The sequence below is a fragment of the Myiozetetes cayanensis genome, unplaced genomic scaffold (genome assembly GCF_022539395.1).
Source record: "Myiozetetes cayanensis isolate MyiCay16 unplaced genomic scaffold, myiCay2020 scf29, whole genome shotgun sequence".
Classification (NCBI taxonomy): Eukaryota; Metazoa; Chordata; class Aves; order Passeriformes; family Tyrannidae; genus Myiozetetes; species Myiozetetes cayanensis.
In genome coordinates this window covers 1,730,959-1,753,262 of record NW_026087510.1, presented here as the reverse complement: position 1 = coordinate 1,753,262, position 22,304 = coordinate 1,730,959, and the positions used below count along the sequence as shown (strand labels likewise).

The 22,304-nt window shown below is 52.8% G+C and overlaps 2 protein-coding genes across 6 annotated transcripts in view; one reads left to right on the top strand and one right to left on the bottom strand.

The window, feature by feature from the left end:
• Positions 1–21,337, top strand: part of ARHGAP32 (Rho GTPase activating protein 32) — a 216,355-nt gene extending 195,018 nt beyond the window's left edge. For all 5 annotated transcript variants that reach the window (XM_050323042.1, XM_050323041.1, XM_050323040.1 and 2 more), the window contains 11 exons: positions 145–247; positions 2,962–3,106; positions 3,704–3,786; positions 5,696–5,803; positions 6,453–6,598; positions 8,779–8,980; positions 9,683–9,828; positions 10,765–10,839; positions 11,384–12,235; positions 12,892–13,754; positions 14,838–21,337. In XM_050323042.1, coding sequence (XP_050178999.1) covers positions 145–247; positions 2,962–3,106; positions 3,704–3,786; positions 5,696–5,803; positions 6,453–6,598; positions 8,779–8,980; positions 9,683–9,828; positions 10,765–10,839; positions 11,384–12,235; positions 12,892–13,754; positions 14,838–17,057 — 4,943 coding nt within the window. In that variant the 3' untranslated portion in view covers positions 17,058–21,337. The remainder of the gene's footprint in view (positions 1–144; positions 248–2,961; positions 3,107–3,703; positions 3,787–5,695; positions 5,804–6,452; positions 6,599–8,778; positions 8,981–9,682; positions 9,829–10,764; positions 10,840–11,383; positions 12,236–12,891; positions 13,755–14,837) is intronic.
• ST3GAL4 (ST3 beta-galactoside alpha-2,3-sialyltransferase 4) overlaps positions 1–22,304 on the bottom strand; it is a 1,214,471-nt gene that overhangs the window by 332,708 nt on the left and 859,459 nt on the right. The window lies entirely within an intron of this gene.

Here is a 22,304-nt window from a genome sequence, read left to right as displayed (position 1 = left end):
AGTAAAATTTCTTCCAGGCTTTCTCCTCTAAGGAAGAAGTAAATCCATGGGCCAGCTGGGGGTGGTTTATGACACCTGACAAGACCACAGCCTGAACAGGACTTTAGTAACCTGCTCAATTAACCAACAACTGCTGTCCTCCAGTCCCCCAGGTGCTCAAGAGCTGCACAGAGTTCATTGAGAAGCACGGCATCGTGGATGGCATCTACCGCCTGTCCGGGATCGCCTCCAACATCCAGAAACTCCGGTAAGGGCTGGGGGTGACCCCTGAGTGCTGGGCAGGGCACAGGCTGTGCCTCCAGGGGCACATTCCCTTGGCAGGAAGCTTTCCTTTGGGATGGGATGTCAGGATCACGGTGTCCCTGTGCTGTTGTGTTTCATTCCTGCTGCTCCCCCTCGCTCCTGGAGCCCTTTTCTCGTTCCCTGTGCTGCCTTGGACTCCTGGTTGATCAGCAATTATTTGGGAATGTGCAGAGGGTACGGGCTTGATTCGTGGGGGTGGCATTGCTGTGCTGTACAGGGAGAGGCCAGGTGTGTGTCCTGCAGGTTAGGAGCTGTTCCCATCACAGGAAAGTCTCTTCTATCCCTTTGTGAGGCTGTTTTTCCTCCTGCTGTTTGGTGTGGAACGTTCTGTTGTGGAGGGACTGAGAATGCCAAGTGGGATGTGACTAATTCCAGTGCTGAGCCTGAGAGAGGCAGCACAGGGGGATTTTCCATGTGCAGAATATCCTTTTTGAACCAGCTTTCCCCAGCTCAGTGGGCAGGTTGGAGCTGGGACAGTGACTGTACAAACCCCTGGATGGATGGGTTTATTCTGGTGCAGATTAATCCTGTTTCTCATTGCAGCAAGTCCCATTTAAAAAATGCTCCTGAGGGGTTTTTATGCAGGATCCAAAGGCTCCCCATTGGAGCTGTGGCCCACAGCAGTCCTGGCTGAATTAAACATTTGCCATTGCTTCAGTCACATCCCTTTAATTCGTCATTTTGACTAGTGCTGGACCATCCTAATCTCTGCCTTAGTCCATTTTTCCCCTTTCTGTTGCCAATACCATTTTCTCTTTCACTGTGTATCAAAGGTGCTTTAAAAATGGTTTTCTAAGGCTTTAATGGCATCATTCCCTGGTACAGTGCAGAGTGACAGCCTGTTTTCCATTTTTCTGAGACGTTCCAAAGACAAAAGGAAAGGAGTACATGGCATTTATTGACACTGCCCCTGTTCATCTAAATCACTGCAGATTTTCAGTGTTTGATTAAGGCAGGACTCGCTGTGTTGCTTTAGTTCCCAGCTGTATAAACAGGGCATTAGGCTCATTTCAGAGCTAGAGCTGCAGTGTCCTTATAAATGAATCACTCTGCTAAGGTCTCACATAGCAGAGCTGGATCTCCTGGATTTAAAGGGCTTTTTGGTTGGAGACAGAGTTAGAGAATTGATTCCCCGTGGGTGGTTTCCATGGGGCAGGGGTTGGGCCCTTCAGCAGGGCAGGAGCTGCCTCTGTGTGGCAGGGGGGCAGACAGAGCCAGGGTTGATTTGGGGTGTTCATCCATCCCTGTGTCCTGCCTCTTTTTGGGAGACGTGGAGTTGTGTTCTACTAACAGGATCTTCCTTTAGGGTCAGAAGAAATAACGTGTAGTCCTTGAAACAGCCAGTCCAGAGAGGGGAAAGCTGGATGTAGAGGAGTTTCTCTTCACTCCATATCCCCATCTGACATGGTGAATGTCAGATTTATTTATTTATGTGGGATTTATTCCTAGGACAATACACTGGAGTGGGGCAGGATATGAGCAGAGGATTTGAGTGTGCTTGTAGGGGGTGGGCTTGGGCCTGGCCCTGCTCTCCCTTCTGAGCACCAAGGGCTGTGACCACAGGGAGCCCATCTGTGAGGTAAGACAGGGGCCTTCCTTCCCTTCTGTGCTGCCTTGGGCATGAAGAGCAGGCCTGGACTGTTCACCCTCTCCTGCCCCTCAGTCTGGCTCGTCCTGATGCTGAGGGATGGGTTTACCAGCCCTGGGCAGGGGACAGACAGGGTCTGCTCCGTGGGCAGGGGACAGACAGGATCTGCTCCATGGGCAGGGCTCAGTGCTGGAGCTGTGCTGAGGGGCTGTGTTACCCCCTGGGTCACAAACTGCCTGCTTTGGATGCAGGAGAGACCAGGGGTGTTTCCACCAAGCCCAGACACAGCTGTGGGTGCAGTGCAGGCAGAATCAGCCCTTCTGATCCTAAAAACCCTTGTAGGGACCCCGAGGTCCAGCAGGACCAGCTCCCAGCTCCCCAGCCTGACTCACCCTGCAGATCTGGCCTAATTTGAAACAGCACTTTCCATGCACATATTCCAGCCCTTGGCCTTCTAAGCTCAGCTTTTATTTCATAAATGGTTGTGATTTTGTTGTTTGGTTTTTTTCCCCTCTCTCTGAAAACCAAGGGAGTGCTCAGGGATGTTCTTCATGTGGTTCCTGGCTCTCCTCACCCCGTGGCAGAGGCAGGCTCAGCTCACCAGTTTGTCCCCCAGGAATTCTGCACACGCTGGTTTCCATGTGCTGCCCTTGGCACTGCTGTTGGCATGGCTTGATCACTGCAGCTCCCAGGCCTTTGAAATGCAGAGGGACAGCTTTTATCAGACCTGTGGGCAATCCCAGGCACAGCCCTTGGGAGTTTAACAGATTGTCCTTGTGGTCTTGGGAGGCTTCCTCTGAAGCCTTTGTGAAAAAAGCTCTGATGCAGCAGAAGGGGTTGCAGCCAACTGGTTGTAAAACTCGCTGAAAATGCCTTATTAGAAAAAAATAAAACCTGATTTTTGGAAAAATCCCCTGTAGCAGCCCCAAAGCTGTGTGTCACGTGGCTTTGATGACTAAGGATTTATTTTTTCCTGTAAATCAGAAAACCCCTGCTTTGCTTGACTGTAATTTGCTGGGTTTGATTTCACCGCTCCTTCTCCAACCCCTTGGCCCGTTTCTCGTTTGCAGCCACGAGTTCGACTCGGAGCAGATTCCCGACCTGACCAAGGACATTTACATCCAGGACATCCACTGTGTGGGCTCCCTGTGCAAGCTGTACTTCCGAGAGCTCCCCAACCCCCTGCTCACCTACCAGCTCTACGAGAAGTTCTCAGTAAGTGTGAGGCAAATCCCACCTCAGTGGGACTTCAGAGGAAGGCTGAAAGGTGAACCTGCTCCCACACACCTTGCTTAGTCTGAGGGTTTTAGAGCAGTCTGAACAGCACATCTCCAAAATCACCAGCCTGACAGCAACTGGTCTTTGCTGCCCACACACCAGATTCCCCTCCTGCCATTCCAAGCAGGAGGTGCCCAGAGTTTTGAGGTGCCTTTTCTGTTCCCCCTTAGGTCCCTCACAAGTGACTTTGTCCCCTGTGCCACAGTGTGTTGATTCCACTTCCCCAGCAGAAGGTCACTGGGGGACGCCCAACCAGGAATCCCTGATGGTTTGCTGTTCCCCAGTGATGTCTTAAGATTAGAAGGAAACGCTACTTGGAGCTGCACAGGCCATCTGCAAGGAATTGCTCTGTGCAAGGAAGCTCCAGAGTGTCCCAGATGATTATTTCCGTGTCCCCAGGACAGACCCCTCACCCAAGGGAGGGAAGAACAGCAGAACCCACCTCCCTGCTGAACAGCTGCACACTGGCCACGTGGTGCAAGGGGCAGGTTTTTAGCTTTCTTTGCAGCTCAATCCCTCCCTGCCTCCTTCCAGGATGCTGTTTCTGCTGCTACAGATGAGGAGAGGCTGGTGAAGATCCACGATGTGATCCAGCAGCTGCCCCCTCCCCACTACAGGTGAGGGCCATTCCTTTGCTGGAATTTTGGGGGAGAAAAATGATAGGATTTCAGTTTCCCTCTCAAGATGTGTTTCTGCACGTTGAAATGGTTGTATAAATTTGATTTTGTGTTTTAATCAGCTCCTTACCAAACACTCCATTCTATACATGGATATACATTCCTTGGATAGTCTGTACTGGAGGGAAATACAACCTTGGTGTGTCAGAGGTGGCTGATAAATAGTTTTATTGCTGGGAGGGCACAAAACCAGCTCTAGGAATGACACTTTAAAAAAGTGAAATATTTCCAAAAAAAAAATAAACATAATTTGTCTCCAGTTTCCCTCTCACAGTAATAACAGTAACTAGCAAATAATAACAGTTGTCTGTTAGAATAACTAATGTAAATTATTATATTAGTGTTATATATTGGAATAACTAACATAATAGGGTGTTTAAAAATCACCAATTACAGTGCTATATTCAAACTAATTAGTATTAATAGCAATTTGTGCTATGGGGTAATGAGTCTTGACTAAGAATAATAACATTTTAACAGTCTTTAGTATTAAAATTTATGGCAGGGTATGGTAAAAAGGCATCGAACAAATTGCTATGGTGATTGGTTTTAATAACTGCATATAATACTGTATGTTAATGAGACTAATGTTAGTAACTATTAGTAACTAGTACTGCATTATAATCACAATTGATTATTGTAATATATGTTAATTTGCAGGACTAGTTTAAATTCTGTGCCCTCAGTGCTATAAATGGCCAGTTGTAACACATACAATCAATTAAATATTTAAATTTCAGTTCTTGTGATAATGGTGATTAGTTGGACAACTGCAGTGCTGCACCTCAGTGCTATAAATAACTCATTATATTGGTTAACTAGGATTTAACTAATTGTTATAAGCTGCAACTGTGTGCTGCTTGCTTGTTAAATAACATGGGCTAGTTAGTGGAACAGCTGGTACTTTTAGTAACTAATTACAATATTTGTGTTAATTAAGGGGGCAGGGCCTTCTCAAAAGCAACCTAATCTCCTTTGGTGCAGTTTCTGTGGGGCATTCCACCTTTTCCCTAAAATGACTTCTCCTCTCTGGGCTGGTTAAGTTGGGTGCTGGTCCTGGAGAGGAAGCACAGCCAAGCCCTGCAAGTGGATGCTGGAGGTGCACGGGGCTCTTTCCTCCTCTCCTCAGTTTGCTGGAGAAAAGGAAAAAAACCACTTTATTATTCTGCTGCTCAGTGATGAGAAGTCGCAGGCAGGAGGTGTCAGCTTTGCTCCCAGCCAGAACCATCTGCCTTCACTTCCAGTCCTTGTCCATTTGTGGAATTTTGAGCCCCTCTGCTCCCTCTCCCCTCCCAAAGCCAAAGATGCTGCCAAGCCCCAGCACTGAGGAGGATGGATCAGCATTTTCATTGCCACCTCCTGCTCCCTCCTCCCCAGGGGGTACAACAGTGTTTCATTAATGTATAAAAAGGCATTTTTTACCTGAGCACAAGACTCTGAAGTTTAACCTTGTGTCTGCCTCGTCGACCTCTAACAAACCTGTAGCCAGTAATTTCATCAGTGGAACTCAGGCACAGCTTGCTGGTTTTTGATCTCCTGGGGTGTCTAAATCAATACTCCCCCTCTTCCCAGGACTGGCATTCCACATCCTTCCCCCTGAGCGGCTCCTCAGGGCTGTCACACACCTGCAAAGAGGATATTTTGGGGACAAATCAGGAGGGACTCCCCTCAGCCCACCCCTGTGTCGCTGGTTGCTGAAGACACTCCCCATGGTCTGGGGGGAAGGAGTTCAAGCGTTTCTTTCTGGGAGCTGTCAAACCAAAAGGAAATAATGAGCTGGGTTTGCTGTGGGATCACAGCCTGGCTTTGCTCAGTGGTGCTGAACATTTGCCTCTCTCCCGTTTTCCAGGACACTGGAGTTCCTGATGAGGCACTTGGCTCGTCTGGCTGATTACTGCTCCATCACAAACATGCACACCAAGAACCTGGCCATTGTCTGGGCTCCCAACCTCCTCAGGTACTCTGGGCTTTTCCCTTTTCACTAAAGATAAGTCTTTATGTTTATAAAAACCAGGCAGATATCTCTTCCCTGGAAAATCCTGACTTCCAGCAGCTGGAAAGAGCACTTCCCTTCTTCATCCAATGTGCTTCTTCTCCTGTAAAGAAAATACTCTAAGCAAGATTTCAGACACAACTAGCACGTCCCTGAGCTAGTGATGTAAAACAGCCCCTGCTGTTGTCAGTGGGACCACCCCAAAAACATCCTGGTGTGTTCTGTCTCACATGACCCAGTCCCACTGACTGCAGGTCAGTCAGTGGTGGCAAGGAAGAATTCCCTCAACCCTCTCTTCTAGAGGATAATTTCCCCTCTCCTGGTTAGATGAGGCGAGTGTGTCCTTGACTATCCTAGGGAATTTCTTCAGTGGCATCACTGATTTCCCACTGCAGAAGTCTCTAGAGTCTAATTTGACAGCTTGTGTTACAGGAATAATCTTGGATAATTCTGTCCCCTAAAATTTGTTTTGAACGTGCATAATAGGGTAGTTTAAAATTAATGGTGTTACTTAAGATTTTTACTTTAAAATAAAAAGTAGTATCACCCTGCCCTCTATTGTATTGATTTCTGAACTGGTTTTGTTGCTGAGCTGAGAAATCTCCTTTCCCAGGTCCAAGCAGATCGAGTCAGCCTGTTTCAGTGGCACAGCTGCCTTCATGGAGGTGCGGATCCAGTCGGTGGTGGTGGAGTTCATCCTGAACCACGTGGATGTTCTGTTCAGCTCCAAGCTCAGCTCGGTTATCCGGGACGGGGCAGGTTTGTGTCCCCCCCCTTCCCCACACAAGGCACTCAGTGGACATCTGAGCCTCCCCTGGGACAGTGGAAAGATGGGTTTTTTCTGACTTACAGGACACATTTCCCAGGTTATGATGTCAGAACCCAACAAATGTGGCCTAGTTTTAGAAATTGCTGTCAGTCCCTTTCTCAAACGCCCCACAGGAGTGCACAGAGTAATGTTTGGCTGCTGCTTTTGTGTCCTACTGCTGAAGAATTGCAAGGAAACAAAAAACTCTTGCCTGAAAAAATTGGCCAGGAGCCAAAAAATTACTCACTAGGCAATTATTATAGAGGTAAGATAATAGAACAGTTTTAATAGAAAGCCTTTAACCACCATGGGGATACAGAGACATGTCCAGGGGGTTCTACAATTTAAGGTATTATCCCATCCAAGCCCAGATTTATCCACCCCCCAGATCCTCCCCCTGGCATACCCCTCTGAAAATTGAAGTAGGGGGCTTGGGGACCCCCTCTTCCTCATCTTCCTCTTCATCCCTTCATCTGTCCCCCCCTGCCCCCTCTGCTTTTTAAAGCCACCACCATCGATCTCCATCCATTTGAGCTCTCTCTGCATTTATCCACGTACCTTAGAACACCAGCAGGAATTAAGGATTTAAAGCAAGCTCTCTGTGTTCAGTGATGTTGATGCTAAGAAACTTAGTCTTGTTCTTAATAGGGGCTGTTTTGAGATCTGCTGTGCTGGTTATTCCTTGCAGAAGCACAGCCTGTGTGGGTTCATGAGCAGGGCTGCACCACAGTTGTGCCCAGTGCACCTGAAAACACATTCAGCCTTGGAACCTACAAGTTCCCTTGAGTAACTAAGACCATATCGCTGTTCCATGGAAAAGGAGCAGAGTTCCACCAGGAAGAAGGTTTCCTCTGTGTGTTAGATCAACAAAACGGGGCCACCACAAGCTGTTCTGCTCCTAAGCAGCATTAAGGGTGCACCATCTGCCTGACAACCTGCCCTGCCCATGAAACGTGCACAGCCCGTGCAGTTACCACCGCCTGGGCAGTGCAGAGAGCTGCTTTTCCACTGCATTTGCTGCTCCCCTCTTTTAAACAAGCCATATTTCTACTTGGGACAGCAGAGTTCTCCAGCTTTTGTTCCTCCTGGAAGGGGATTCTAAGTCAGCAGGAGCCAGGGGTTAGTTTGGCTGAGCAGTGACAGCCCCCAGCAGGCTCTGCCAGGGGAAGATAAGCATGCTCAGAATCCCAGCCAGATGATTATCCAGGCTTAGAATGGACCATGTAAATTCAGCTAATTGTTTAATGACTTGGTCACTCACATTCAGTGGGCTTGGACACAAAACTGGCAGGGTCAAGAGCTGGGTTTTTTGGCATATTTAGCAGGAATAGTGCACTCCAGCATGGCTTCAGGAGCCTCTGGGATCGAGCACAGCTCCTGCACCCACCTGTAACGGGTGAAGGTGGTGCTGCCAAGCCTCTTTTAACCCACTGTTCACCCAGGACAGCATTTACAGCTCACGCACACCAGGAGCTGTGGGAATGGAACCAACCAGGTTGTTGTGCGATGGCACATTCCCCCCACACCCCTGAACCCCTCTGGGATCAACCCTACAAACACTTGCACAATGAACACTGGCAGACAAAGGACAGCTGCTGTGATGCCCTCTACACTGAAGCTGACAGCAGCAGGAGGCAACAGCAACTCCTTACACAGAACTTTATGTGTTCATCTCCAAAACCAGGCCCAAGCTGTAAAAGGCCGAGGGCAGGACACAGAGCAGATTGTTTGCTGTGTGCATCTGCACAGTGGCTTGTGCAGCTTCAGTCACACGTGGCATTTCCTGTTATACCAAGAGGTGGAACCTGGGAATGACCCAGCCAGGCTTTGTACAAAGCAAAACCACTGTTTTCTGTGCAGGCTTTTGTATACAGGTGAAGCTGAAGTGTGTCACAAAGGTTTCTGATCTACCTGCTTCCCTCTGCCTTTATTTTTTAATTCACCAAGTTCTCAGTGAGAGATTCTTCTTGTCGCAAACATCTCTCTGACCACACTTTGTCCACGTCTTTCAGTGGTTGGGATAACAAAGGTTTAGAAAAACACAGCACCTCCCTAGACACACAGACTGAGCTTTGATCTCTGCACTGCTGGTTTCTGACTCTCCCTGTTGCCTGTGGTTTCTCCCTTGCAGGGCACAGCTCTTTGTCCCGGCCCAAGTCTCTGCTGGTGTCCTCTCCCTCCACGAAGCTGCTGACGCTGGAGGAGGCACAGGCTCGGACACAGGCCCAGATCAACTCTCCCATCGTGGCAGACAGCAAGTACATAGAAGTGGGAGAGGGCCCAGCAGCTTTGCAGGGGAAATTCCACACAGTCATAGACTTCCCATCCGAAAGGTAGGGGCGAGTTTCTTCCCAGCACGTGTCGTAACGGGTTTGTTTTGATCACAGCAAAAACTTGCTGATACTGACTGGTCACATATGAAATACTGTAGCTGTTTTTCCACCTGCTTTGGACTCTGTGAGGATTCAGCTTATTATAACAATTTGCTTGTGCACCACTCCCTTCTTTCCAGCAGGGTTATCATTAACTGTATAAACCCGTGTTGTATTGGTGCACAGAGATGACTGTACCAGTCACACAGAAGGAGGTGTAGACAGAGTGACCATGTGGAGACACTGGGTTTTTCCAGGTTTTTCAGGACGAAGTGCCTGTAACATCTCCAGGTTGCTCAAAGTGGAGCAGCTGCACAGTCTTGATGACACTAGAAGTGGCAGTGGGAGGAGGTGAAGGTGATTTTACAGCACGAGTGAGGTACCTTTATGGGTACCCTTTTTGGGTACCTTTATGGCTGCACAGCTCCCCAGAGAGCTGGAAATCCATCCCTCAGCTGCTGTGCTGGACAGGCCTTTGCTCACCTGCACTGCACCTGCATCCCAGAGTTGGGTGGAATTCACCCAGCAAGACTTCAGGGCTGAGCTGCAGGAGTGAAAAACCTCGGCTGTTGAGAAGAGGGAGTTTCTAAGCAGAAAGCGGAGAGTGCTGATAACAACCAACCAGCTTCCCTGTCCAACTGTGTGTTCTGTTTGCTCCCCCAGAAAAAGGCCTCCCAGCAAGATGAAGAAGTCTCCAGTGGGCAGCTGGAGATCCTTCTTCAACCTGGGCAAATCCTCCTCCGTGTCCAAGCGCAAACTGCAGCGCAACCCCAGCGAGCCCTCGGAGATGAAAGCCATAGCCCTGGCAGGTGAGCTGCAGTCCCCTCCCAAAACCTGGGCTTAGCAGCACACATTCAGCGTGCTTCTATCTCCTTCTAGCGTCCAAGCCGTGCATGACACTCCAGGGAGCTGCTCTTGCCCGAATGGATCTCGGGCAGCAACAGAGCCTGACAGAGCTCGCACCTCTGCGACTTTGGAATGTCGATGTGTGGGTGCTGCTGGAATAGGCCTCAGAATAATTCCTTCTGACACTCTGATTATAAAATGAGATACAGCTCTGGCTCCCTTTGCTGCTCACAGAAGATAAAATTAGGGAAAGGCACCTTCCTACAAACACTCTCTGTACCAGTGCAGTGAGAGCACATCCAACAACACTCAGTAGCCACAACCAGGATATGTGGGCTGAATCCTCAGCCTTTTCCACATATAATTTTCTGCCTTTTTCCAAATTTAAAAATAGCAGCAGTGTGTTTTTGAGGTAAAACACACCACAAATCCCAAAACATAGGCTAGTGACAACTTTTATCTCATCTTCTCCCGGGTCTCATTTTCAAATTATAACCCTCACACATCATAAATGCCCTTTGGGACTGTCTCCTTGGAGACTGAAGTTGTGCTTGTTCAGTGCCCGTAAAACACCTTGTGTAAACATTATTTGCTTCCCCATTTTTGAGGGGTTTTCCTTGCTGGCAGGAGCCAGCCAGGTACCACAGGTACATCCCGAGTCTGTAGCAGGATGATGTGGAGAGTTGTCTCCTGACCTGTCACCTACAGCAGGTGCCATTTGGGTGGGTTACCTTTCCCAGGACTGCAAAATGAGCATCAGAAACCCACCCCTAAAAACAAAATTCCTCTCAGGACAGTGTTGCTGGAAACCTCTGTGTGTTTTTCCTGCCATCATTACACAGCCCAATATAAACCACTGTCACAACTCAGCCTTTCCCTGTGTGGATTCCTTCCCTCAGGTGGACGAGGAGACAGCGGGACGCTGCGCTCGGCTAAAAGTGAGGAGTCTCTCACCTCCCTGCACGCTGTGGATGGTAAGGCAAACTCCCCCCTGCACTGCTAATAAACGTGGATTAAAGAAGGCAGCCTGACATTCCTGGGCTCAGATACACCACAGGGCAGCTTTTCCACCCCTTCAGGGAAAGGTGGACTTGCTAATTAACAAAGCTGCCCAGCACAGATGGGTGTCACAGAAATGCTCTTCATGCCTTTTTTTTCCCTTCTAAGGTAAAAAGCTCTTGCTTTGGTGTCGCTGGCACTGCATATGTTCCTACCTTGCCACCTCCCCTTTCTGTTCCAAGGCTGACAAGGCAGCATCATGAAGGAAAATGCTCCCTGAGAAAGCCCTAGTCCTACAGCACATTTTAACTGGTTTTGCTTGTACGCCCAGCTTAGTTTCAGCTAACTCAGAACTGGAACTGCTGTGAAAGAGTTTAAATAAATGTGATAAACAGTTACTGCTAACAGTGTGACTTTTGGGTGCAGGGCTTACCAGCTGAGCTTTAACACCCGTACCCGGCCCTGGCTCCTGGACAGCGGGATTTTGTCACTAACCCACAGCTATCTCCTTGTTCCCAGGTGAATCCAAACTGTTCCGGCCCCGAAGGCCCCGGTCCAGCAGCGATGCCCTCTCTGCTTCCTTCAACGGGGAGCTCCTGGGCAACATGAACCGCTGCAACTCCTATGACAACCTGCCCCACGACGACAGCGACGGGGACGAGGGGCTCATCCACGTCCCCGCCCTCATCTCCCCCCGCTCCTCCGAGGACGTCGACCTGAGCCCCCCGGACATCGGAGTCGCCAGCCTGGACTTTGACCCCATGTCCTTCCAGTGCAGCCCCCCCCAGGCAGAGTCCGAGTGCCTGGACAGCAGCACCTCCCTGCTGGAGTCGGTCGACATCAATAAGGACAAGCCAAGCCTGCTAAAGAAGGATTTAGAATCAGGCAGCCAGTCCCAGACCCCAGGCAGTGCCACGAGCTCTGAGCCGGTCTCCCCTTTCCAGGAGAAGATGAGTCCCTTCTTTACGCTGGAGCTGAGCCCCACGGAGGAGCAGCCCTGCAAACCCCTCACCTTCTCACCCAAGGCGGGCCGAAAGCCCCTCAAATCTCCACCACTGACTGCTGAGCCCACCTGCTTTGCACTGCCCAGCCGTGGGCCAGAAGCCATCGGAGCAGTGCCCATCACATCCAGGAATTCCTCTGCCTCCAGCTGGAGCAAAGGGATTGGCATCACTGAGATCACAAACAGGTCCCCAACCCAGATGTCCTTGCCCCTGAAAAGCAGTGAAACAGGAGCAGGGGAAGGAGCCCACCAAGAGCTTCAGCATTCCCAGCTAGTGGCTGCTGGCAAGCCAGAGTTGCCAGAAGAAGGGGAGAGACCCATGCCAAGCAGTCAGACTAAGACTGTACCCACTGGACACACACAGCCAGGTACAGTGCATTTTCCTCCATTCTTTCTTTAAGTTCCCAAGGGGACCTGCTCTCAGAACCGCCCTCCTCTGCGTGCCTTTAGGAGAGGGGATTTGCCCATCAGTTCTGATCACGAGTGTCTTGCAGGGCTGTGCAGATCAGTAGGGTCTTAACCTCTGCCTTCTCCCTACATCACACAAAGCTCGGATAATTTTCCATAATGCTTTATATGCCACTTTTTTTTTTCTCCCCATCCTGTCATGCGTGCAAATCTCTAGCATGTCCTTCTCAATCATTTCAGCCAATTGACCATGTGAGGCTTTTCTTTTTTAAATTAAAAATCTGCCAACACTGGAAGAAGGGACCTTTTTGCCTAAAACCTTTTGATCAAAATTGTTTAAGGGTATCTCATTCTCTGCTACCTCCTTCCTACCTCTCTAGAAATGCAAGAGGAGCCTTTAGACAATCTCTTGTGTTTTTTTTTTCCTCTTTGTGATGAACTGCTGTGCTGTTGAGCAGCGTTTTGCGTGTGAGACAAGAGTGTTTCACACCAGAAGGAACTGCCACTGTGAAAGCGTGGAGAGCGTCTATTTTTTTATGATAGTCGTTAAGGTTAAGGTCACTCTCCTTATTGGGTAACATAAAATCACTCTCTCTCTCAATTTTCCCCCCATTAGGAGCAGTTGCCCTCGACTCCCCCCAGGATCCTGTTCCCGTCAGTTCTGTGTCTCTTATCCCTCCTCCTCCTCCGAAAAACGCAGCGCGCATGCTGGCCCTAGCGTTAGCCGAGTCCGCACAGCAAGCATCCGCCCAGTCCCTCAAAAGGCCAGGAGATGCTCATGCTGAAAGCACAAATTATGGAGAGGCTGAAGCTGGCACAGCTCTAGAAAAGCTCCATCTCTCTGCTGGCGCTCCAGACAAGCTCCACCTGTACACCGGTCTGCCCGAGAACCGACTCCACTTCCAGACCGGGGCTCCCGTAGAGCAGGAATTCCAAGGTAGCGGCGCAGCCGGGGAGCAGAACCACCCACCCGGTGCACCTGGAGGCCAGGACCCCCCGCCTCTCCACACGGGCATGCCTGGGGACATGCCTGGGAGCAGAGATGCAGAGCAGGAGCAGTCCAGCTTCCATCCTGGCAAGGCGGGGGACGGTGAGCACTTCCCCGCGCAGGCGGGGGACTGGGAGCACCCGGCCCAGCACGGCCCGGAGCGGGAGCCGCCCGCCACAGAGCCTTCTGGGGACAAACCCCAGCTCCGTGCCTGCCTGTCTGGGGACAAGCTCCACACTCCCACCTGCACAGCCGAGGACAAGCTGCCGTCTCCTCCCGTGGCACCTGCCGGGGACAAAGGCGCCCCGGTGCCGTATTTAACCACCATCCCCAGCGCAGCCGCCGAGCCCCCGCAGGGGGATGGCACCGTCCCAGCTGTGCCACGCTCAGCCACGGCCGCCCAGCCCGCCCCAGCACAGCGGCAGGACCACCAGGCAGCCACGGGACAAGTGCCAGCAGCCTCCAGCAAAGCTCCAAGTAGCTCTGCTCAGGTACGTCCTTGTCCGGGCACAGCTGAGCTGTAACTGCAGGGGGTGAGCTCTGGGAAAGGCGGGCACCCCCAGGAATTGGGGGTTCACAGGTTGCTGGAAGGGACGTGGGTACAACACAGACACAGCCCTGGAGGAGATCCTGTGCTGCTTTCCTAAGTGGACATCCCAGTATACCCACTCTCCTTGGTTTGAAGGAGAAGACGTATCTGCAGTGGTGACTGACACAGGGCATGCTAGTTCAGCAGTGCTCAGAAACAGAGATTTGTGCATCCTCTGACAATGTTCTTCCAACATCCTGTGTAGGATCTTGTCCAACTAGCGATAGCACAAGAGGACATAGTCTTAGACCTCCCCTCACGCAGCTTAGGTTGGACATGAGGAAGAAATTCTTCATGGAAGGGGTGACTAGAGAGTGGAAGGGGCTGCCCAGGGAGGTTTGGAGTCCCCATCCCTGGCGGTGTCCAGGGAAGGCCTGGATGTGGCACCCAGTGCTCTGGGCTGGGGGACAAGGTGGGGATCGGTCAAAGATGGAACTTGATGATCTCTGAGGTCTCTTCCAGCCTCAGTTATTCTGTTTAACAGAGCAGGTCAGATTATTTGTGCAGGGGTTCCTTGTGCAGTGTTCCCTCAGAAATCCAAACCACCTCAGCCCATGAAGCATGTCCAGCTTCAGCCTGGCCTGAGCTCTGTAGCCACATTTAGGGCAGGAATTTCTGCTCTGTTACACTGTGTGATCTGCTCACCAGGGCTTGAGGAGGCCAAATCCAGGGACCTTTTCGTGAAGGTGATCCATTTAAAAGCAGAGCATTTAATAAAACGCTGGGGGCAGTGGGTAAAGAGGCAGCCACCTCCTCCCCTTCCTGTGGTTTGGCATTTGCAGAACACACCAGTTGTGATGGGTCCAGAATGCCGGTGGCACTACGCTGCCCTTGCTGAGAGAGGGAACCTGCACATCTCTCCTTCCACAGACAACTGGAACCAGGCACAGAAGCACTGAAATGGGGCTCACTGTGATATTTTAACTGCCAAACAGAAGGTGGGGAAGCTGCCTGTCCCTGACTTGTGCTGCTTTCCTCCCTGCAGGTGTGGAGCAGCGCTGCCCCTGAGAAGCCCCCGGAGCCTGCCTTTGTCCCGGAGAGCAATTCCACTGCCCGTGGCTCCTCCTCGGTGCCCGGGGGCCCCCAAGGCCACGTGGAGAAGCCCCGGGAGCCCACGAGGGCCCCCCCGCTGCACCTGCGCTCCGAGTCCGTCCCGTCCCACCCCTCCTACGGCTTCACGCCCCCGGTGCCGCCCGTGAGGACGCTGGAGAGCAAGATCGCCGCGGCCATGCACTCCAACAGCACCGACCCCCTCAACAACGCCAACTACCACGCCTTCCTGGCCTCCTCCATGCTGGCCTCCTCCGTGGAGGAGGCGCTGCTGCCGCCGCCGCCCCCGCCCAAGCACACCGTGTACGTGCCACACCCCAAGCCCGAGAGCATCCCCGAGCCCTCGGGGCCGGACCCCTACCTGCACCCCAAGCCGGCCTCCGTGCACCAGTACAGGCCCGAGAGCGTCCCCCCCCACGTGTACCACGGCAAGCCCGAGCCCCACCAGGCCTACCCGCCCCGCTCGGAGCCCCCCGGCTCGGCGGGCGCCCGCTACAACACCTACGGCACCCAGGCCAAGGCCGGCCCGGCCCTGCACTCCAAGCCCCGCAGCCGGACCGAGTTCGTGTCCTCGGTGAGCCCCACGGGGCTGCGCGGCGCCGGCTACGCCGAGGACGCTCCCCCCTACCCCACCATCCGCAGGGTGCAGTCCCTGCACGTGCCCACCCCCGCCGCCTCCGCCATCCGCTCCGTGCCCATCTCCCGCACGGAGGTGCCCCCGGACGACGAGCCCCTGTACTGCCCGCGGCCCCTCTACCAGTACAAGCCATACCAGCCCCACTCCGACTACCACGTCACGCAGCTCCAGCCTTACTTCGAGAACGGGCGGGTCCACTACCGCTACAGCCCCTACTCCAGCTCCTCCTCCTACTACACCACGGCCGACGGCGGCTTCTACGACCTGGATCCCTACAGCACGGTGCGGGTGCGGCCCTTCCACCCCCTGCCCGGCCGCGACTTCTCCTCGTACGCGGCGCGGCTGCAGAGCAAGGGGCTGTACCGCTACCCCAGCCTGGCCTCCTACCCCCGGGGGGGCCTCATCAACCACCTGGCGGGGAAGGAGCACAGCTTTGTCAGCAGGGACGTGCCCCCCGCCCCGGACATCAAGCACATGTACATGTCGTGGGACCTGGAGGACATGGAGAAGTACCGCATGCAGTCCATCCGCAGGGAGAGCCGCTCGCGCCAGAAGGTCAAGGGGCCCGTCATGTCCCAGTACGACAACGTGGCCCCGCTGCTGCAGGAGGAGCTGGGGGGGCTGGACGCCGTCCACCTGCGCAGCAAATCTGATCCTGGGAAAACTGGCCTCCTCACGGTGGCGGAGGGCAAGGAGGGGAGGTACCCGGGCAAGGCGGCCACCCCCGAGGGGGACGAGCGGTACTACCTGCAGCACCCGGAGCCCGAGCTGGACAGAGCCCACTACCACGGGGACTACGGGAACGGGCAGCCTGAGAAGCCGTCCCTGCCCCAGAAGCAGAGCAGCATCCGCAACAGGAAGATGCACGAGCCGGGCGGCAGCACCAGCGAGCACAGGACGCACTTGCAGCAGGAAGCGAGCCATAGGCAGCCTGCCGAGCCCAAAAACGGGCCCCCCTACCCCGACTACAGGCCCAAAGCGGGCCCAGAGCCCTCCGAGCCCGTGGGCTACCAGCACTCGGGCAGCAAGTACGTCCCGGGCGGCCAGGACACCCTGAGGCTGAACCACAAGGAGGGGAGGCTGGCGCAGGACAGGCCAGACGTGGAGAGGTCCCGAGCCCGGCCCCCTGCCCCCATGGAGAAGCACTCCAGAGACTGCTACAAGGAGGAGGAACACGCTGCCCCTCCCATGGCCCCGCCGCCCAAGCCCGAGCGGAGCCACAGCCTGCGGATGCAGCACCCCGAGCCCGTGGAGAGGGACTCGGCCCTGCTGTACCCCTACCAGACCCTGGGCAAGCGCCAAAGCACTATGACTGTGGTGTCCCAGTACGACAACCTGGAGGATTACCATACCCTGCCCCAGCACCAAAGAGGGGGCTATGCTGGGGCGGGGGGGTTCGTGCCCCCCGGGTTCCCCCACGTGCACAGCAGGACTTACGCCACGGCGCTGGGGCAGGGCGCCTTCCTGCCCTCCGAGCTGTGCCTGCAGAGGCCCGAGACAGAGGTCCATGTCGAGTGAGCTGGTGTGGGGGGGAGGAGGGATAGAGTCTAAGCAGCCTCTGCTGGACAGTGGACTGTTTTATTTTTTCAGTGATGGAAAAAACAAACAAAACAAAAAAAACCCCACCCAAACCCCAACCCTGCCCCTGGTGAGCAAAGCAAAGCCCCTTCAGCCCCCACTCACTGTTTTTATGTAGTAGAGCTCTAGCTTTTTCATGTAGTTTTGAGACAACTGGAAGGACAGGGCGGGCTGTTGGCACACGGGCGTTGCCAGAGAGGCCGGGCAGAGCTGAGAGAGGTGCTGTTGGCAGGGAGGGAAGGAGTTTTGTCCTTCCCCAGGTGTGACGTTGGCAGTGGCCGCCGCTCCCTCCCCGCATGGTGGACTGTGCATGCAGCTCTTGTCCAGGCTGAGTGCCCTTCCCACTGCTGGCTGCCAGGAAAGGGGCTCCACAGCACTGTTCTGCCCCGAGTTACACAGCAGGAGTGGCTGGGCAGGGGGAAAGACTGCCCAAGGATTTTCTCCTTGCTTAGTGCTGAGGTCCTGCCTCTCCCTGGTGTGCAGTGGACCCACTGCAGTTGCTTCGAAGTGGGTGGGAGCCTGTTTTGACTTCAGGGCTCTGGAACAGGCTCTGAGGCAAGACCAGAACACAACACACTTGTTGCATTGCTTGCTTAAGAAGCCGCTTCTGCCTACGAGAAATCCAATTACTTGACATTTCTGTGTTGTAAGCAGAGGCCAGCGACGGGAGCCAAGTAGGGCAGGTTTGCATTTCTCACACCAAAAGAAAGAAAACACAAAACTACACCAAACCCTACACAGGCAGCTGGGAACAGCACACCCCTCCCATACCAATTCCTCCTTGCTGTGTCTCCAGATGAGCTCATTCTATCTCGTGGCTGGCCAGGCTGTGTCATCTCACTACAAAACCCAGTAAAAATAAATACAGAAATCTCCATGGCAGTTATGTCCAGCCTGTAAATCAGAGCCCACCTTCCCAGCTGTGGGAGTGGCGAGTTACCTGCATGAGCAGCTGCCCTGGGCCAGATCCTGCAGCTCTTCCAGCAGGGAATGCTCCAGCTGACCTTCACCTGAGGGGTCTGCAGGCTCTGCAGCCTCTCAGTTCCGTGTTGGCCAAGGGATCCCTGCGGAATTGTGGCACACACGGAGCAGTGACGTGCTGTCTGTGCTGTGTGCCCCAGTGCAGCTCCTCCCAGTGCTCAGTGAGTAGGGACAGAAGGCCAGTGCACTGCAGAACACACTGATAACAGTGTCCAAGCTGTTTAAAAGCTTTCACATTGTTAAAAGCAGCCAGGCAGCATCTCATGCTTCCTCTCAGACTTCCCAGGACTCTACATCCTCCCCCCCCTTCCCATAAATTAAGCACATCCATCCCGTTTAGGCAGGGCTTACAAGCAATACTTGAGATTTAGGAGTTTTTAAATGTTCACTGATAAATTCCAAGGCCATTCCTGTTCTGTGTGGTTGAAGAACTTCTCTGCCTGTTTTGAATCTCTGATGTTTTATTAAAAGCCTGGAGGTCCTGCAGTTAGCACACAGCTGCTAAAGGGAGCTTAGGTGGTGTTTTTGAACAAAAACTTTCATGGCTATTTTGGGACTTTTAAATCCTAAGGAAAACCTGCTTCTAGTAGCTGACTAGTCTGTAACTGTTTGCTTCTTTTAACCTTGGAGCCTTGTCTGGGGCTGTTTCAGTAACTACCTTCAGGTTCTGTTTTATTGTGCAATGCTGATGTTTTAAGCATTTTGTTTAGAAGAGTTCTCACATGTTATGAAAAGAAATTTGGCAGTAAGAAAAAGAATGGAAAAAAAAATGAGAAAAAAAGCAGCACTGTGATCCAGGGTACCACAATCTCCTCGTGAGGAATTCCCAGGTAGAGGGGTTGGGGTTTTTGGTGAGGGAATGCTTTTTGCAATGTTTTCTTTCAAGGAAAACTTAACAGAAGTACACAGAAGGGGCCATTGGGTGAACCCTGGCCTGGGCCAGCCTGTCTCCATTGCTGGGAACTCCCTGGGAAAGGCTGCCCTGCCCGGCTTCCTCGGGATGAGCCGGGTGAGTGCGTGCTCTCAGCAGGGTGTGTGCTAGCACAGTGTCCCCACAGCTGCCAGTGCCCTGCGAGGTCTCCAGCTGAGGTGTTTGGTTCAGGCTCTTTGGGATTCAGGGAATGAGAGCTGTAGGTCGAACCTCTCTCTCCATGAAAGCCTTAACTCCCCCCTCCTGCCCCTCAGCGCTCTCCTGACGTCCTGATTTTTGGCCTTACGTTCACCAGGACTATCCTGCAACTATTTAGGGGGGGGGGCTGATGCCAGCTCCCACTGAGGGTAAATGCCTCTGGATTCTCCTGCTTGAAGCCACTGTCTCCCTTAGAGACCAAGTGCCGTCCTTGGACAGCTGCTGTCCCCCCGCCCTGCCGGGCTCTCCCGCGGCGTGTGAAGTGCCAGGGGCGAAGCCCCCGCTCGCCCCATGGGAAACAAAGCTTTCAGCACCTTTCCAAAGGCCTCCTGGAAGTGCACACCTGACGTGGATGGCTGCTACAAACAGCCCTCTTGGGAGTGAGAAGGTCTCCAGGAAAAGAAGCCAGCAGAGAAGCAAGCACCCAGCCATCCTCCCCTCCCTCCAGGCTGTGCTACGAGGGCTGGAAGCTCTCTGAGAACCCCAGCCTGTGTCCCCCACTGCTGAGCCAATTCAGTTAATTCAGCAAAATTAAAAAAGGTGAAGACTCCAGCTTTTCCCAGACGACACAGACCAGCACCTTCCTTTTGGTGTTGCTGCTGCCCGTGGCTTCAACATCCCGCAGGATCCCGCAGCCCCCAAAGCCATAGAGGGAACTCCGAGTTCTGCTCCTGCACTGGGCTTGGCCTGGTGGTCCTTAGAGATCTGAGTTTCACATCCTCATGAATTGGTTCATGATAAAACATCAGCTGTGTCTTTCCAGCAATCAGAGGGGAGATTGAGGAGGGTGTGTCGTGCATCAGAGCAGGGAGGGAGGTGACCCCGGGTGTCTGAGGTGGGTGAGCTGGGGGGAGGTGACATTTCAGTGTCCCAGCTGAGGATGAGAGAGCAGGGGCACAGCAGTGCACATAACCCTCGAATCCAAGAGCAGTTCTGCTCAGGCTCAGTGGTCCCTGGCCTGACTACACCTGCAGCGAGGTGATGGCAGCTCCGACCCTCAGTGACTCCTGACGCTTGCCATAATCTGCATCCTGAATTGCCACTTCCCGAGCGTCCAGCCCAGGTCCTCCCTTAGTGCTCACGGGAGTTTGGGGCCAACAGTGCCCCCCAGCTCTGCATTTCCACCTCTGCTTTGGAGTGGGATGTGCAGTCCCTAGGAGGCCTCCCTTGGGAATGGGAGTGCAGACGGTGGGTGAGTAAGGAGGGCCCAGCCCCTGTGAGGTCTTAAATAAAGCATTAATTTCTGATTTTTAAGGAGTCTTATCAGGTGAAACCTTTATGCATCTCTGAGAACACCCCCACAACCTCGTGCCTATGTCTTTGCAGTGATCCTCCTTTTCCATCAGCGTGGGAGGGGGGTCAGTAAGGATTGCACACTGGTAGTAAAGTTGCTACACAAAACCAAAACCAACTTGAAAACATCCTGTTCCTCTTTCACCCCAGAAAGGGACAGAACCTCAAGTGTGCTCTGCCACTGCCCAGGGCATGGACTGAAGTGATGTTACATGGCAGGAAACCCGGATGAGAAGCCGTTTCCCTTCCTTTTGCTCTTGGCAGCTTGGGCATGCTCCTCTTCCCAGAGCTTTTCCCAGATTCCCCTGTGAAAGGCATGGTCTGGTGTGAGCAGTGTCCAGTTCCTGGTGTGCAGAGTCCTGCCTTGTCCAGTTGGGGGGAGGGAGGGGGGGAGAAAAGGGTTGTTTTGCCGTTCATTTTCCTGCTGTAGAAGACTTGATTTTTTTCTTTCCCTGAGCCGCATGAGAGAAACATCCCAGAAAGTCTTGGGTTACCTTTGGAGTTCCCTTCACTTTAATTTATATAGTGTCTTTTTTTGTGAACTGGTGTAAAATGTATATGCTGACAAGCTCATGTATTTTTATGTAAATATTTTTTGTGGTTTTCCCCACTTGCCCTTCTCTGTAAATATTTAGAATTCTCATATTCTTCTCACCTTGTATGATGCAGATGTGGTTTTGTTTCTGTTTTTTATTTGTACTGTAATGCAACAATCCAGACTGAGGTGTCTTGTGGTATTAAACAAAAGCAACAGTCCCACTGAGCTCACACTCAGATGTGCAACTTGACAGCATTAATCAAGCCAGGTTAAAAACTACTCTGGTGTGTTTGTGTGTGTTTTTGCCTCTGCCTCGTTAATTAAGTGCATTTAAAAAACAAAGCATGAGAAGCCAGTTTGGGGCCCTTCATTGGAAGGCTGCTGGCAGGCAGCTGGGGATGAAGGAGGTGACTTTGAATCCATGTGCCAAGGCTGGGGCTTATCTGGGCAGTTAAACCAGGGCTGCTTCCTGACAAAAAATAAACCAGCCTGGGCTGTTTGAGCCTCCCTTTCCTCTCGCCCAGCACGACAGCACAAGGAGAAGCAGCTTGGCCCTGGCACAGGAGGCACAAGGCAGATGAAGTGAGGACAAACAGATGGCACAGCCACCTTGGCCCTCGGGGCTGGCAGGAGGGGTTCTGGGCACCACAGCAATAGTGGTCAGAGTTAATTAATGGCAAAAAGGTGATTAAAGGAAGTGAGTTTCAAAGGATTTTAGCATTGCGAGGAGGACTTCTGATAAGTCTTTTCATCCAGTAAATGTTGGGTTCTTTAGAAACTGCTGCCAGGAGTAAAAACAGCTTAAATGCTGCTCTCCTGGCAGGGCAGGTGACCCTGCTGTCCACGTGGAGCCCTTCGGATATGGGGTGACATGAGGTGACACGGGGTGACACAGGGTGACATGGGGTGACATGAGGTGACATGAGGTGACATGGGGTGACACGGGGTGCCATGGGGTGACACGGGGTGACATGGGGTGCCATCCAGCCTCTGCCCCGGGGGCCTTTGTGAGCACAGAGGGGCATTAAAGCTGTTAAAATATTTGCTCCCAAATCTTACCTTTACATCCAGATCTGCTTATTAATGCACACCCCACCTGAACACCGATGCCCTTGTAAGGCGTCACCAGCAGCTGAGCAGCCCAATCCCTCTGACCCCAGGAATTCATTCCAGAGCTGCACAACCAGGGCCAGGGGACCTTGGAAAGGCTACCAAGTCCCTGTGTTCTACCCCCACAGGAACCCCC